Consider the following 16,598-nt stretch of genomic DNA (forward strand, 5'->3'; position numbering starts at 1 on the left):
TCTTTTAATATTTTCTGCAAGGGGGGATTCTTTTTTGCAAACTCTCTTAGTTTCTGTTTGTTTGTGTGTATTTTATACTCACCTTTTTATTTGAAGGACAATTTTGGTGGATAAGGAATTCTCGGCTGGCAGTTTTTCCCTTTCATTATCTTAATTGTATCTTATCACTGTCTTCTTGCCTCTGTGGTTTTTGAAGCGAAATCTGTGCTAAGTCTTATTGGACATCCCTTGTATGTGATGGTTTGCTTCTCTCTTGCTGCTCTGAGAACTTTCTCTTTATCTTTAACATTTGACTCTCTGAGTAGTATGTGTCTTGGAGAAGGTCTATTTGGGTTTATTCTGATTTTGGTACCTTGTGCTTCTTGGACATTTATGTTCATTTCTTTTGTGAGAGCTGGGAAATTTTCAGCTATGATTTCCTCAAATATTCTTTCTGCCCCTTTTCCCATCTCTTCTCCTTCTAGAACTCCCATGACAACTATGTTGTTGCATTTTCTGTTGTCATTCAACTCTCTGAGCCCCTGCTCAATTTTTTTTCATTCTTTTCTTCCTTCAATTTTAGCTGTTCTGTCTTTTGGTATCATGTATTTTTTCTTATGTCATTTTGAGTCTCCTGTTGTATGCCGCAGATATATTTTTGATCTCACCTATTGTGTGTTTTATTCCCACAAGTTCTGTTACTTTTCTGCTCAGGATTTCAAATACTTCTTTTTGCTTTCTCAGTGTCTTCTTTCTCCTCAGGGTTTATCCATACATCGTGTTTAGAGAATCGCTCCTGGCCAAAGTGCAGGGTCTCCTTGACCCTTTCTGCACCTGCGTATCGTTTTGGGCATGCACCTGTGACCTTAGGAATGCCCTCGTTTCCGTGGTGCTGAGTCTCCTCTCTTCCCTGGGCAACAGTCTCCCCACAGCCCCAGGCACTGTGCTGTGTCCTGCAGCCCCTAGCCCAGGCAGCCCCAACCTGGCTGCTCTTCCACAGCTCTGTAGGAGAGCGCAACTCGGCGCGTGTGCACGTGCGTTCTCTGCTCCGTCTGGAACTGGGACCAGGGGTCCACACTGGGAGCACAGCTGGGCCATCCCCTCGCAGTGCCCTGGGGGAGCAGCCAGCCAGGGTGCCCTGACATCCTACCACTTTTAAGTTGCTTTTTTTCTTGATCTGGTGCTTACCCTGTTACTCCAGCCCCTTTAACTGTTTTCTGCAGCTTCGAGAAATGCTTCTGTCCCTTCTTGCTGGTTGTTCAAAGCCCTTCCCTTTGCCACCTTGAGCGGGATGAACCGGCTGTGGCACCTGTAAGCTCCTCTGTGCTCTTCTCCAGCTCATTGCTCAGCTGACTCATCTTTTAAGGCTCTTCCTGGCACCCAGCTAAATGCAGTTTGTGAGAATAGTCAGCTCTTCTCCTCAGCCCGTTCGGCTTGTTCTCTTCCTCACTTACCCTTCTCTCCTTTCCTCAAACTCATTAGGTTATTTTTTAGCCTTTTGGAGTCATAGGTTCTTTTGAGAATCATTTTAAAAAAAGCCCAAAACTATGGACTGACTCCCTATTATAGAAAAATCCCTCGACACTCAGTCCCCGCGATGAGCGGATGAGCCAGAGGTCTGTGGAGCCCAGAGCCCCGTGTAATGAGCGGTGCCTCGCTTTGCCCTTGGCGCCTGGGCCAGAAGGCTGTCTGTCCCACGGCAGGGTGGTCGTTAGGAGACTGGAGAGCAGGACCGCACCTCGGATGTGTCGGACACCCAAGCACAGCCCGACACACAGCGCCTGCAGACCGCGCCTGTTGCCATGGCGACCCGGCTGCACAGGCACGTGGGCACACGTGGGAGGCGTTCGTGTATTTTAACAGAAACTTACGGTTGCCGCTTGCGGAATGTGGGGACAGTGTCAGTGAGGACAGAGTTGAGTTAGTTAAATCCACATGCATGTGTTTGTGTGTGTATGTTTAAAGACCAGCTCTTATCGAGTAGGTACAGCAAGAAGTGATTGACCTGTGCCAACAGTGATAACTGACACCTGTGTTGACATTTTCAAAGGACATAGTATTGCCATATTAATTGTTAGTGGATAAAAAGTGCTGAAAAGTTGTCAAGAAAACACTGTTTTCTTAAGGGGGTTCAACGTTCCTTTGGCAGGTTCGCTCAAGGTCTAAATGTCATTAGTAAAGCACTTTATAGAGGTGACAGCGAGGAATATGGAATCCTGGCCATGGATGCGAGGGTCAGAATGGATGAGATTGGACAATTATAAAACAAAGACAGATAGAACAGCGAAAGTGCTCTGTCCTGGTGGCAGCTTCTGGATGGGGCCCCTGGCTACCTGCCCCCCAGGTGGGTGGTGGAGACTTTGCTTGACCACGTTGACCAAGAAAAGAAGCACTGCCCGTGGTCTCAGGTGGCCGGGGCTCCCCGTGCCCCAGCACAGCCAGCTCATGCCACCTTTTCGGCATTGGGGTGAAGCTTCCCACTGAATCTCCCGGGGAGCCAAGTATCTTACTTTGCCAGGGTTGCTATAGCGAATCCCACAGGCTGCCTGGCTAGAAAGACGAGGCATTTATTGGCTCAGGGTTTGGGCCAAGGTGCCGGCAGGGCCGTGCCTTCTCCGCAGGCTGTGGTGTTCTGGGGGTGGCACCTGCACCCCGCGACTCGGCCCTTGCCCACATGCCGCCGGTAGACTCCGCATCCAGGGCTCTGGGCCCTTCTGGGTAAGGCTCACCTTTTCAGTGCGGGCTCAGTGTAACTGCATCTTCAAAGATCCTACTTACAGATGAGTCCATGGCCCCGGGACTGGAGCCCGGCTCTGTGGGGCTGATTCGTCCCTGACACCAAGAAGCTGGAAAAATCTTGAGCAACTACTCATGGGAGTTGGATTTAAAGTGCCCCCTGAAGAAGAAAAGGCTCGTGTGTCCGGAACAGTCACGCAGCCTGGTGACTTGCATTTTGGGGTAGAATCATGTACATTTCCATCTGACGTGGGCCGCGCTCAGCTGCGCTCCTTTGCGTGGGCTTGTTCACTTAAAAGACTTGCAAGGGAGAGGGGGTTTTGCTCCTCAGGTGGGCTTTATTGTAGGACTCAGAAGTTGAAAGAAGTTGTGTTTTTGTACAGCGAGTGCGTGAAGTGGGTCCCGAGTGAGCTGGGAGGGGGACAGTCGTGGCGTGCTTTTCTCCTTTGCCCAAAGAAGGAAAGTTCTAGCAGTGCGCAGTTGGCATTTACGGAGGTCCGGGTTATGTAAGCCAGCGGCGCGCCCTGTGCCCCAGCCCGAGCTTTCAAACACGGTGGCCCCAGGTTTACATTTTTGCTCTTAACTCCCTTGTGGCAATAACAAGTAATGCTGGAAAGAAACAGACGACTGGAAAGAAAAGTGGAGATCGTTTGGTGTTGTTATTAAAAGGGTCAATTTGACAACCGTGGAAAATGAAGTGTTTTCCCTGCCCTGCGCCGTACAGCGTCACGAGTCGGGGCCGCTGACTGGGACAGCGCGACATCCGCAGCAGCCGCGTGCCACCCGGCGCCACGCGGCCCTCCAGCTGCAGCCACCAGCGGGGGCTGAGCGCCCTCCGGTTCTGCACGCGGGGAGACCACAGGCCGGGCCTGAGGCCACGCGATCGACCAGGGACAGGACACGAAAATTTCTTACAGAAGCGAGACCTTAATCATAGAAACACTTCTTAGAAAATGAACCGTGATGTCCGTTTACTTTGTGCCTGGGATTTAAATCGTGCTTAATGCAGCCCAGGTGCCATCTCCAGGAATCTTCCAGAACCAGGCTGGACCGAGGGCTCTGTCCTCTTGCACCTGTCTTCCAGAGTTCTCGCGTGTTTTGTAGACACCGTCCAGTAGGTGTCTGGTGTTAAACCGTCGAGGACACTCATCTTTGGAAGGTGCCTGTCAAGCGCACTGGGCTTGAAAGAGCAGAGACTCGTGTCGCACAGGTCAGAGTCTCGGAGCCGGAGCCGAAAGCGGGGCGTGGAGGGCCCAGCCCCTGCAGCCCGCAGGGGGTCCTCCCAGGCGCTCGCTCCCTGGCCGCCCGGGTGTCCCCAGTCCGTTCCCCTATTTCCTGTGGCGCCCGCCCTCCTCGCTGTCCCTCATCTCGTCCGACCACAGCTTCGAAGACCTTCCGGGAAGGCAGTCCCAGGCAGGGCGCGGGCCAGGCCGCCCTGAGGAGCCCGTGGCTCCCCGAGCCCTCCTTGCCGGCGCTGCTTGTCTTACTTTGTCCTTGGGTGTCTGGCCCGGGTGGAGGAGCACGCCCCCGCCCCGCCCCTCGCACGCGTCCGTACCAGGGCCTTCCTGGGCGGCCCCGAGGGCCCCGGGCACCACCAGGTGAGCCCGCGCTGGGTGGCGCTGGAGGAGCGTGGCTCCGGGCGTCTGAATTACGTGATGGTGGAGCCTGCTCTGCGCCAGGCTGGCGCTGGGGGACCCACGGGCCGGGGCAGAGGACCCCCCACGGCACTGGGGAGCGACAAGGGGCCTTTGTCCTGCTGGTGGCTAACGCATTGTAGGACTCGAGCCGGATGACCTTGTGCCCCCTCAGCGCGCTGACAGGACGGACAGATGCTGGACACGTCCCCGAGGGCCTGCAGCCTCCGCTGTGCAGACTCCAAGTCTGAGTCTTTTTTTCACTCTTACTTTTTTCATGAAAAACAGCATATAGGCAAGTAGAGAGGGTGACAAGTGGGACATCCCTGTACCCACGGCCAGCTTTTACTGAATCTTCACTTCTAATATTTCCCATCCTCCATCTTCCCTACTTGGAGGCCACGGTCATGAACTGTTCGTTTATTCCTCTGAGATTAAATCTTCCTCTCACACCACCCCCCATCCAATAGCCTCTGTTCAATGGGGCCTTGGCTGTATCTTGCGGCAATAAAATCTAGTTTTGGAGGCCCCGTGAGCCCCTTAGAAGACTTCAGGACGCAGCTGTGAGTCCCACTGCAGAGAGCGGAGGCTGCTCGGCCCGGATTCGGGCGCAGTTGGGTGTCCCAAGGGCGGGGGGCACGTCCCTCGTGAAGGCCGGTCAGGCAGGGCCCCAGGAAGCGAAGGCTTTACAAGGGGCACGCTCTGTGTTTCTTGTTTACTATCCATGACAGACGCACAATGCGTAGATGCTGCCCATGATCTGGACACGCCTGCGTGCACACTCAGCTCCTCACGCTGAGGCGCAGCTCCGAGTGCAAAGGGTAGTGAGACGAGGCTCACTCCTTCACGTCAGCTGCCCGGCAGTACCGTCCGTTAGGTTTTGTTGGTTTTACAAAAGCTAGTTTTGCCCCAATAAATTAATTGATAGGAACCCGCAGTTTAAAATATCCTGGCTTAGAGAGCTGTCGTTTGTCACGGAGCAACGTTTTGTTTTTTTAGTGGTATGTTTATTTAACTCTGCTAAATATTTTTATCAAGAGCATTTTCCTACTACTTTTTATCTCCCAGCTTAAAGATTTATGCCACAATTCACTAGTAACAGATCCCACGTAAAACTAGGCAGAGTTCAAAGATTTTGGGATTCAGATTTTTTGTGTCATGTGATTCTCCTCCTTAAAACTCCCTAACTTCCTTCAAGTATTGCTTAAAACAGCCTGTCTAGATTAAGTAAACAAAACTCGAACTCAGTGTCTTAACTACGCTTCATGAATTCATGATTGTTAAGCCACAAAATCAACCCTTACCCATAAAACTGAATGCCCGTCAGCCTGCCAGGTGAAGGAAAACAGCCGCCGGCCCTCAGCTCTCCTGGCCATCAAGAAAAGTGAGTAGGGGCGAGAGAGTGGTATCAGTGCTGCTTACTATTTAATAAACGCCGTCAGTGTTTGTGTAACTGGGCCTGACCGTGGCAGTGATGGCAGGGCTCTCATAACACCCCTTTGTTCACAGAAGTTTAAGTAATTATTGGGCTCAGAAAGGTACAGCTTTCCTTCCAGGGAAGCAAAGGAAGAAATTACATTTAATGCCTATTAAAAGGTGAATATTGGAGATTATAAACTTGATGGATTCCAGGACACTAAAATGAGTCAGCCTGCTCCAAAATGTTGCTAACAGCTGGTAAAACCTTCATGGGATAACTGGTTCTTAAAAATCCAGAAGGAGGAGAAGGTTCTGTTTAAGCCACCTAGTTCACAGAAGAGAAAAGGCAGTTCTATCTCAGGAAATTTAAAAAGAACTGTCGAAAACTGGAAAAGAAGGTTTCCTTTGGATGAGAAGGCAAAGAAGAGTTTAGCCGATTTTCAGGCAGAATAGCAGATGCGACAGCCATACTATATCTGTGAGCATTTAGGACTGTGTGGCTTCTAGAAAAGTAGTTCTAAAACTTTTGGTCTCATGACTGCTTTCTATTTTACAAGTAGATTGAGAATGACAAATAGCTTTGCTTATGTGGGCTATATATATATATATATATATATATATATATAAATTTTTACCATTTTAGAAATTAAAACATATAATTAAAGTATTTATTGGCTCTTTGAAAAACAATAATATAGCCATTATATAGTAAAATAAATAACATATTTTTATGGGAAAAAAACCTATACTTAAAAAAATTAGTGAGAAAAATGTCATTTAATAGAGGACGCCTGGACTTGCAGGTTTGCTTGTGCATACCGTCTTCTGTAAAATGTTGTTTTGACTGAAGTACAGGAAAACCTAAACTTATTCAGATTCGTTGGGAAAGCAGAGGCTCTCACAGCCCCTCCCTCCATGGACAGGGTCTCGGGAACCCCGGGGACCCTCGGCCACGCTGCGAGAACCGCAGGCCCAGGAAGGAAAGTGCACGCTAAGGGCAGCCCCGCCTGAGGGGCGAGATTACTCGTGACCCTGGCTGCTTCCTTTCCACTTGTGTCTACTTTCTACAGTGAAGATGGATTACATGTGCAGCCTCGAAATGAGAAAGAAAAGAATGGGTTGAGGGAAGATTCTAGAAACCCAGACAGAGAAGGCGCCGCTGGGGAAACGTGGCCACAAGGAGCCACTGGGGTTTCTTGAGTAGGAGAGTAGCTTAATACAACGTTGTTGGGTTTCGTGGATTAGAACCCGGAAAGAACAGGGAGAAGCTGCTTCCGAGGCCGCTGCGGCGTGAAGGTGAGCGGTGAGCGGGTGCTGGCGAACGTGGAGGAAAAGGGACGAGCTCTGAAAGACGTCCTGAAGGCAGAATTGCCAAGACTTGGGTGCAGGAGGGCGAGAGTCAAAGACGACAAAGAGCGCTCGGGTCTGACGCTGGGCGAGCGCTTCCTTCCTTACCACCTTGACCTTCCCGGGCCGCCTGGCTAGGCTAACCGAGGTCTGCCCTTGCTTTTCAGAGCCGCCGGCCGGCCCGAGGCCCTCGGAGACGGGCAGCGTGTCCTGGCTGTTACGGGTCGCCGCCGGGAAGGCCGTGCCCTGACCCCGCAGAGCTGCTGCCTCCCGGCCGGGCCGCCCAGCACCCATGCACCCCAGCGCAGCCCTCGGCTCCCTCTTCTCCTTCACCAGCCCGGCGGTGAAGAGGCTGCTGGGCTGGAAGCAAGGAGATGAGGAGGAGAAGTGGGCCGAGAAGGCGGTGGACTCGCTGGTGAAGAAGCTGAAGAAGAGGAAAGGCGCCATGGACGAGCTGGAGCGCGCGCTCAGCTGCCCGGGCCAGCCCAGCAGGTGCGTCACCATCCCGCGCTCGCTAGACGGGCGGCTGCAGGTCTCGCACCGCAAGGGCCTGCCGCACGTCATCTACTGCCGCGTGTGGCGCTGGCCCGACCTGCAGTCCCACCACGAGCTGAGGGCCCTGGACTGCTGCGAGTTCCCGTTCGGCTCCAAGCAGAAGGAGGTGTGCATCAACCCCTACCACTACCGCCGCGTGGAGAGTCCAGGTGAGCGCCCGCCGCGCACAGGCCGCGCCGGCGGGGGCGAGGGGGCACCAGGGGCGGGCACCCCAGAAGGAGGGAAAAGAGGCAAGAGGGAGGTGCGGTCTGGAGGAAATGACCCAGAGCATCGTCGTGGGACAAACCTAGAAAGAAGCTGTTTGGTTTCGGCCTACGTGTGATTTGTGTGGTTTGGGAAGCACGGTTTCTTTGGCTGGGTTGGGGAGGAGTCGTCGTCGTCTTCTCACGGCTCCGAGGCCTTGAGAGGCGGGTGACATGTGACGACGGTGAACCAGCTTCCTCCGTCCCCAGGGACCGTCCCTGGACTGGCCCAGAGGCTCTGCCTGCCCGCCAGCCGCGGGGCCGCCGGCAGGGACGGCGCTTAGAGCAGGCCCAGAGGGCCGGGCCGGGCCGCGCGCAGTCGTTCCTGGACTGGCAGCAGCAGGGGCGTGTGTGTGAATGTGTGTGCGAGTGCATGTAGGTGTATGTGTATATGAGTGTGTGAACGGGTGTGCAAGTGTGTGAGTGTGTATATGAGTGAGCGTGTGTGAATGTGAGTGTGAATGTGTGAATATGTGAGTATGTATAAGTGTGGGTGTATGTGTGTGAGTGTGAATGTGAGCGTGTGTATGTGAGTATGTGAATGCGTGTGAGTGAATGTGAGTGTGTGAATGTGTACAAGTGTGAATGTGTGAATGTGTATGTGTAAGTGTGTGAGTGTGAATGTGAGGGTGTGTATGTGAGCATGTGAATGTGTGTGTGTGAAGGGTGTGGGTGTATGGATGTGAGTGTGTGAGTGTGAGTGTAGGCGTGGGGGGTGTCTGGTGGTCATCTCGGTCCCTCCCCACCACCTGCGTTTCGCTCTTTGCCTCCAGTGTCCCGTGGCATTCGGGTCAGGAATGTGGTTTCTGCGGGAGCCCCCTCCCCTGGACGGGCCGTCCTTTCTTTCCCCCCACATCCCCGGGGTGGGGGGCTGTCCTCCCGGGAGCTGGCCCTGGGGCAGCAGCTGTGGGGGAGCGCGCGCACTGCGAGCACTGGCAGCTCCCAGCCACCCCAGGGCTCGCACGGTTGTCAGACGCCTGCCCTGCCCTGGGGGCCATGGCCCCCTCCTCGGGGAGGCCCCGCGAGCACAAGGGGAGCCCGTGACCACAGCCCGCGTCCCCGAGACGGGCGGCTGTCCCCAGGTGGTGGAGGTCCCCGCTCTCTTCTGCCCTGCCTCCCTCGACTCTCCAAGGGGCTTCCGGAAGGAGGGTCAGCCGCGCCGCCGGAGCTTTCGCAGAAGTGACTTCTGGTTTCAAAGCTGTGCATTGTATGACTCATGCAAAATACACCGGATGAAAAAGTGTTCATTAGGAAACATTTTCTCTCTTTCTGAGTAAGGCAGCTATAAAATATACCTTGTAAAATGTATCTGCTTTTCTTTTGAATACTTGAAAGCCAATGTTTTAAAGTAATATTTGATATTTTTGCTTTTCATATTATGTAAGTTTTTAAAGGAACAGTAGCACGAATGTTTTACACAGGGCATCTAGATCTCATATCGTCCCATTTTAGATTCGCATTTCCAAAATCAAAGATGGGTGAAGATTATGTTTGTTTTTACTGTAATATAATTTACAGTAATTTTACTCCCAACTTTTTTCCTTTTTGCAAAAGGCAGATTTTATATCTAGCCAAGTTCAAAGTCAATATTTTGAGGACAATGAAAATGTTAATGTTAAGCAAGTTTGCTCAATTTGTATGAATTCAATCCCTAATTATCATTACACTTAAGTTTTATTTTGAAAGACACTGAAGACAGCATCCTATTTGCTTTCCTTTCCCATGATCACTTGAGTAATTTATTTCAGGGCTTTCCAAACATCTGTGGTAAAGGACCAGTGTTTAAAAATGATCAATCCTCCAAAAATGAATACTTTCATAGTACAAATGAATTAATTACTAGACAAATGAAATTTTAAAAAGACTTTTAAATAAAAAAACATTTAAAAATTTTTTCATTTCAACAGATAAAAATTTCTCTGTCAAGTCACCTTTCGAGTTTCTGAACACTTTGAATTTCAGTACTTATCTCTCCACGGATTGGCATCCCATAGTTTGGGAATTGTCACCAGTGCACAGAACATGCTTTGTGCAACACAGATCGTGTAAAGACCTGTAAAGATAAAAAGTCAACAATTTACTCCATGAGCCTGGAGGTGATTTCAGGAGTATAATTTCTCCTCTCCATAAAACACCCATCCCCTATCTAAACCCCGCGACTTTAGAAGAAGTGCCACTATTCCGCGACTCTGCCCTACACCCTCGTGTGTGTACACGGCAGCCCCTTCCACCCGGGCCCTGCATGGCACGTGGGGGCCAAGGGAGAGCGGCCCTTAAACGGTGCGCACAGGAGGGACGGGTGCCTGGAGCTCGCTCTTCAGTCTGCAGGCTGCAGGTGAGATGTGACAGTAGAATCTAGTCATTGCAAACAGCTACGTTTTGAGCGAAAGTATTTAAAAATATGATCAGGGCAGGGCAGGCCAAATAACGACCAGATGACAACATTAATTTTCGTTACAAACACTCACTGCCTGTGGTTTTACCCAGATGGGAAGAATGTGTTATCAAGATGTTTGTCAGCAGAGGAAACTACATCTCTCTTGGTGGCTTTCAGGAGAGAGGGGCAATGTGTCTGCCAGTGCTAGGAGCACAACATAGACACCGCACAGCAAATTCTTCTGTAGCCAAAACAAAAACGCGCTATTGCACTTTGTTACCACGGCCCTGGGGAAGTTGCTTGAAGAAGCTGCACGTCCCTGGCCGGTCAGCTAAGACCCCTGCACGTTCACGGCTGCACAGAAGGAAACTGGGTTCTCCCGCTGTCCTTTTTGCACGTTGAGTGTCTGCCGTTCTAAAGGGGGAAATCATTTGCTTCTCGGCATATATAAAAGCTTTCATTTACCTATTTATTTTCTACCCATAGAACTGAAAATTTTTGCTTGTTAAGAAAGAGTTCAAGGGCAAACGGCGGGCTTTGTTTTGATGTTATTGCTGCTGTTGTCTGTTCATTCCAACACATATTTTTATGAACGTTTTTAAAATCAAATGACACATGCATGTGGTAACAAATCAGTAGTGTGATTAAAAAAACACAAGAGCCACCCCTTCCGTCCCTGGAAACGACCTCTGGTGACCCCTCCTGGCTTTCGGGTCTTCTGCCGAGGAATTGCGGAGTAACTCTGGAGATGCTTGTGCATCTGCTTCCACATTTATCACCTTTAGATCATTTCACTTGACTCATGAAGGATGAGGATTTAGCTCATTCATATCCACTTCCTCCCACTTCTCAAACCTTCATGTCTAAATTTTACTTGACAGTTTATATTGTCGTTTGGTTATTCTGTTGGCTACTGTTTTGGACTTTGGGGGTAAAATGATTTTCCCTCTGAAGTCCCCTGGCACCTTGTCTTCTAGAGCCCAGAAGTGGTGAGAAGTCAGAGCCCCTGGGGTTCTCCTTCCATTGTGGGGACTTGCCCCCTTATGCTCAGATACTTGAAATTCGAGATAGGTGACTTGCTCTGGATCTTTTTTCCTTCACTGGGTTGTGTACTTGGGGCTCTTGAATATGATGACACAGAACCCTCTTCAGCCCTGGGGAATTTTCTTCTGTTATTTCTTTGGTCATTTCCTCCCTCCTTTTTCTCTGCCCCTCTTTCTGGAACTTACGTGGCCTCAGGGTGCCCCTATAAGGACCTTTAGGAGCCAGCAGGGGCCTGCAGTGCCTGGAGATGCCTGCCTTTGGGAGATTGAACCCATTTCTAAATTCTGAATGAAATCAGGATGGAGAACATGCACACTCTTTTTCAAGAATGGACCCCAGAAGGGACGTGCTAAAATGAACTCACTTGGTTTATGGGTTTTCTTTTTGCTGTTTATTTTTCACGCAGGCACTTTCGTCGCTTATCCTTCCATTAGTAACTCTTACTCACTTTTTTTTTTAATCCCCCCCCCCTTTTGGCTTTTTGCGTGCCATCTGCTCTCTGTGTCCTTTTGCTGTGCGTTCTTCTGTGTCTGTATTTATTTATTTTTTATTTCCCCTCCCCCCTTGTGGCTTGCTTGCTGTCTGCTCTCAGTGTTCATTCGCTGTGGGCTCTTCTGTGTTTTTGCTCGTCTCCCTTCTTTTTGTTGTGTCACCTTGCTGGGTTGGCCCTCCGTTGCGTCTGCAGGCCGGGCAGCGCTCCACGGTGCGCAGGGGAGCCTGCCTTCACAGGGAGGCCCTCCCAGGGCCTCCCATATGGTAGACGGGAGCCCACCTGATGGAGCCACAGCCGCTTCCCCCTCTTACTCACTTTTAAATCTTCCTGCTGAGGACAGATAAAATGGTTTTACCGCAGCGGCCCCACCGGCCCCACCGAGCCTGCAGTTAGGCTCGACTCTAACCCTCCGCTGTGGTCTCGGGAGGGACGGCGGTTCTGGGCCCACTTAGGGCTGTTTCAAGCAGCAGAAGCAGATTCTGGCTGGAGGTCAGGTCTGAGGGCCGCTCTGGCCATTTCTGGAGGAGAATGAACCTGGGCGTCTCTTTAGGGTGCTGACGCCCTCCCTCTCTTGTTCCTCGATTGTCACCTTCTGCCCAATATCCTGTTTGGCAGGAGATGGGGTGCAGTGCTGTCTGCCCGCGGGGTGGTGGGAAAAGCCTGGCCCCAGGAGAGGGCCTGGTGGTGGTGTGGGGTGTCGGTACCGGGTGCTGGGGTCCTGGGGGCCAGGTGTGGGGGCCGGGTGCAGGGTGCCAGGGGTGGGGGTCCGTGGAGGGGGCTGGGAGCCAGGTGCAGGGCGTCAGGGGCTGGGTGCCGGGGGTTCGGATATGAGTGCGGGGGACGGGATCTGGGTGCAGGGGTCCAGCTGCGTGGCCCGGGGTCTGGGTGTGGGGGTCCTGGTTTGGGGGCGGGTGTCCAGGTGCCGGGTGCAGTGGTCCAGGGTCTGGGTGCGGGGGTCTGTGGGGCCCGGGATCTGCGTGTGGGGGTCCAGCTGTGGGGCCCGGGGTCTGGGGTCCAGGTGCTGGGTGTGGTGGTCTGGAGTCTGGGGGCAGGGGTCCTGGTGAGGGGCTGGGGTCTGGGTGTGGTGGTCCAGGGCCCAGGGGCAGGGGTCCTGGTGAGGGGCCGGGGTCTGAGGGCAGAGGTCAGGTGCCCAGTGTGGTGGTCCCGGGTCTGGGGGCGGGGGTCCTGGTGTGGGGCCTGGGGTCTGGGTGCAGGGATCCGGCTGCGGGGCCCGGGGTCTGGGGGCGGGGGTCCAGGTGCCCGGTGTGGTGGTCCCGGGTCCCGGGGCGGGGGTCCTGGTGAGGGGCTGGGGTCTGGGTGCAGGGGTCCTGGTGCGGGGCCGGGGGCCGGTGGCCGGGGGCGGGGGTCCTGGTGAGGGGCCGGGCCCGGGCGGGCGCTGACTCGTGTCCTTCCGGCCCTAGTGCTGCCGCCTGTGCTGGTGCCCAGGCACAGCGAGTTCGACGCGCAGCTCAGCCTGCTGGCCCGCTTCCGCGCCCCCCCCGCACGGCGAGCCCCGCATGCCGCTCAACGCCACCTTCCCCGACTCCTTCCAGCAGCCGCCGGGCCCCGCGCCCCCGCCCGGCCTCGCCTTCCCGCCGCCGCCAGCCAGCTCGGAGGCCGGGGGTCCGTTTCAGCACGCAGGTGAGTCAGGCCCAGCCCGCCCCGCGGCAGACCCCGCGGTACCCCGGTGCCCGCCCGGGCCCGCCCCGCCCCCCGGCCCCGCACTGCAGCGTCTCCAGGTCTCCCGCGCTGCGGGCCGGGGGGGCGAGGCCGGGGTGCGGCCAAAGTCTCCCGCCTGCTGCGGGCCGTCCCCGCGGCTCACAGGGCCTCAGGGCAGCAGCACTCCTGGGGGCACTTTGAAAAGGGATAGAAGGGGGTGGAAGCGGCAGACCCCGCGGGAGGCTGGGCCTCGGGGCCCCGGCCCCTTCCTCGGGACAGTCCAGGCCCCTGCCCACGTGGCCCCGGGGGGCTGGGGAAGAGCTGCGGGAAAAGCAGGGGGGCGGGGGCTTCCCCGTGGCCGGCAGGGCCACTGGGGGTCCCCCGTTGCTGCGGCGCCTGCAGGCGGGCTGCGGCTCTCACGCACCCTGGCGGGCGCACGACGGGCCAGCGGCTCCCAAGGCCCTGGGTGCCCGCTCCCAGTCCGCCCCCTCCCTGGGTCCCCGCGGTCCTTCGGCCTGTCTAAGGGCGGTTAGTGGGTGCTTGGGAGGCAGGCGCCGCCTTAGGTTCCAAACGGGGACCCAAAGGCCGATTAGAATTGTTCACGCGGGGAAAACCGGGGGGAGCTGCCCCTCCCGCTCCTGCCCCTCCCCAGCTGCCACCCACCCTGCGCTCACCCTGGGACCTTTCCCCGTGCCCTTCACCAGTTAAGTGGTGAGCTCTGCCCTGAACAACGTGTGCTACAAGTGGAAATTTTAGGTCATATATATGTCCCTAGAATAAAGCATTTTGAAAGACCCACAGCACAGCCCGCCCTAAGTTAAACCATGGCTGTGGTTAGTGTACGGTCATAACAATGTGCTTTCGTCGGCGCTAACAAGTGAACCACACCATGGAAGTGCTAGGACGTAACAGTGGGGGGTGACTGGCACCCGGAGCCCCTCCCTGCCCCCGCGGCCGAGCCCAGCGCGGCTCCTCTGTGGCTTCTGGAACAGGCACCTGGCAGGGCCGGCGCTTGGCACACAGCTGTGCTTTCACTCACAGGCACGCTGGGCCCCTCGAAAGCCAGGCTCCCTGCTTCAGGGCCGGGGTACAGAGATGGGCAGGGGGTCCCCTGCCCTGGGAGAGGCAGTGACCGCCGAGCTCAGCTGCATGGGCAGTGACTTGGGCCTGCGGCACCGGGGGAGGTGCGGGGGCGCTGGGGGGAAGCCCTGGGGAGGCACAGGGGCGCTGGGTGCTGGGAGGAAGCCTGGGGGAGGCACAGGGGCGCTGGGTGCTGGAAGCCCAGGGGAGGCGGTGGGCACTGGAAGCGCAGGGTCCTCCCTCCAGCTGAGGACAGTCGAGGTCTCACAGTGGCCGAGCTCGCTGCACCAGAGCCGCGGCAGCAGGTGGGCGTCTGGGGACCGCCACTCGAGGTCCCCGAGGAGGGCGTGCTGCAGGACAGGCGTTGGCGTCGCCACCTGGGCTGGGCAGGTGTCCTGGTCCGGCCTGGGCTCCTGCGCCAGGGAAGCCAGCAGCTGGCGCGCTTCCCCTCGTCCCGTGGAAGGGCAGGGCCCAGCAGGTGCGCAGAGGCCGGTAGTTTCTCGCGGAGGGACTCGCCCTTCTCGTGACAAGGGGGGGACCTCCATGCTGGAAGACGCAGCCAAGGGCAGCCTGAAGACAGGCCACAGCACACAGGACTACAGGGACTTGGCGGCGAACTGGTTCAGCCCCTGAATTCCATCAACCGATTTTCTTAGGACCCTCCCAGAGAGCATCCTGGCGTTGGGACCTCCCCGCCCGGGCCAGGGAAGCCTCGCTGAGGTTTCCCGGGGTTCCGTCGGCCGCTGCGGTAGCCGCAGTGCAGGGGTCACAGCACGGAACCCGCGCTTCTGGGGCGGGGCCGGGAACCTGCATTTTTGAAAAGCGCCCGCGGAATCCTTGTTTGCTGCTTCCTTTTACTTGGGGCACCACCCACCCTTGTCAAGCACAGACGCTCAGGGGCCCAGCCGGCCTGCGGGCACCGCGGCGATGGCCACTTCCTGCTTTCAGTGCCCAGCGGGGGGACGTTTCCAGGTGAACAGTGGATGTCGCTATTTTCCGAGACTATCCCGTCAGCCCCAGAGTACACAAAACAAGTGTTCCACGCACATTTAAGGGGCAGATAGCCTGGCTCTGCGTTTTCACTTGGGCGGCGCCCAGTGCCGTGGAGGGCATGTTTTATTTACCATTCTGGCTACTAGAGAAAGTCAGTGTTTTCTTTTGACGTAGCGTTTAGACATTTGTAGTGGACGTTTAGTGTGGGACTGGGGACTTGGGCAGGCTGGAGAGCTTGCCCCCCTTTAGTTTTTACTGAAAATCACTGGTGAAGACCAGGGGTTTATGGTAGTGTCTTTTGTTTGGCTAGAGGTTGCACTTCGAAATATGTGTAAGTTGCGTTTTTTTTTTTAATTAGAGAAGCTGGAGTTTTATGGAAAAATCATGCAGCAAGTACAGTGTTCCCATATATGCCCCCCCCCCAAGTTTTCTGTTTTCTTTTTGCATTAGTGTAGTAAATTGGGTTCTTGCTAAATTTTATGTGTATGCCACTCCATTTTAGCGTCCACACAGATCACCCTCACCCTAACCTGTAAATGCAGGTTTTAATTCAGTAGATACGGGGCGGGGCCCAGCACCTGCTTTCCTCACCAGCTCCCGGGTGACAGAGGCGGCAGGTTTGGGTCAGCCTCGGAAGGCAGGATTCAAAGAGCCCCCTAAGTGGTCAGTTCCATAAGTTAATACTTTTTTGCATCTGGGTTTTGATGATGTGGACATATTCTGGATACGGGTCATTACGATGTTCCCGAAGAAAGTTCTGCCACCCATGGAAAGGCATCCTAAGGCTGGGGGGAAGAAAGAGCTCTGAGACTCGGCCGCCCAGGTGGCTGCTGGGAACTGCTTTTCCTTTTCACAGTTTGGGGTGGAAACATATGGCGCATGGACGGTGTTGTCCGAGGAGCTCTTAACTCTAACGCCTCCCTGTGCCCCCGTCACGGGCATCCCGGCCAGCACCAAGGAGGGGCGTCCCTCCAGGGGCTTCTTTCCCTGTTTAACTAATTTGAAGTCGAATCAGGGTATTCAGTTTGGTTTTCATCATA

General features: G+C 54.7%; 1 protein-coding gene across 1 annotated transcript in view; it reads left to right on the forward strand.

Moving 5' to 3' along the window:
* Positions 1-16,598, forward strand: part of SMAD9 (SMAD family member 9) — a 74,002-nt gene that overhangs the window by 38,893 nt on the left and 18,511 nt on the right. Inside the window, 3 exon segments of the mRNA XM_058276939.1 lie at positions 7,283-7,819; positions 13,248-13,326; positions 13,328-13,467. Coding sequence (XP_058132922.1) covers positions 7,408-7,819; positions 13,248-13,326; positions 13,328-13,467 — 631 coding nt within the window. The 5' untranslated portion in view covers positions 7,283-7,407.

The sequence above is a fragment of the Dasypus novemcinctus genome, chromosome 15 (genome assembly GCF_030445035.2).
Source record: "Dasypus novemcinctus isolate mDasNov1 chromosome 15, mDasNov1.1.hap2, whole genome shotgun sequence".
NCBI lineage: Eukaryota > Metazoa > Chordata > Mammalia > Cingulata > Dasypodidae > Dasypus > Dasypus novemcinctus.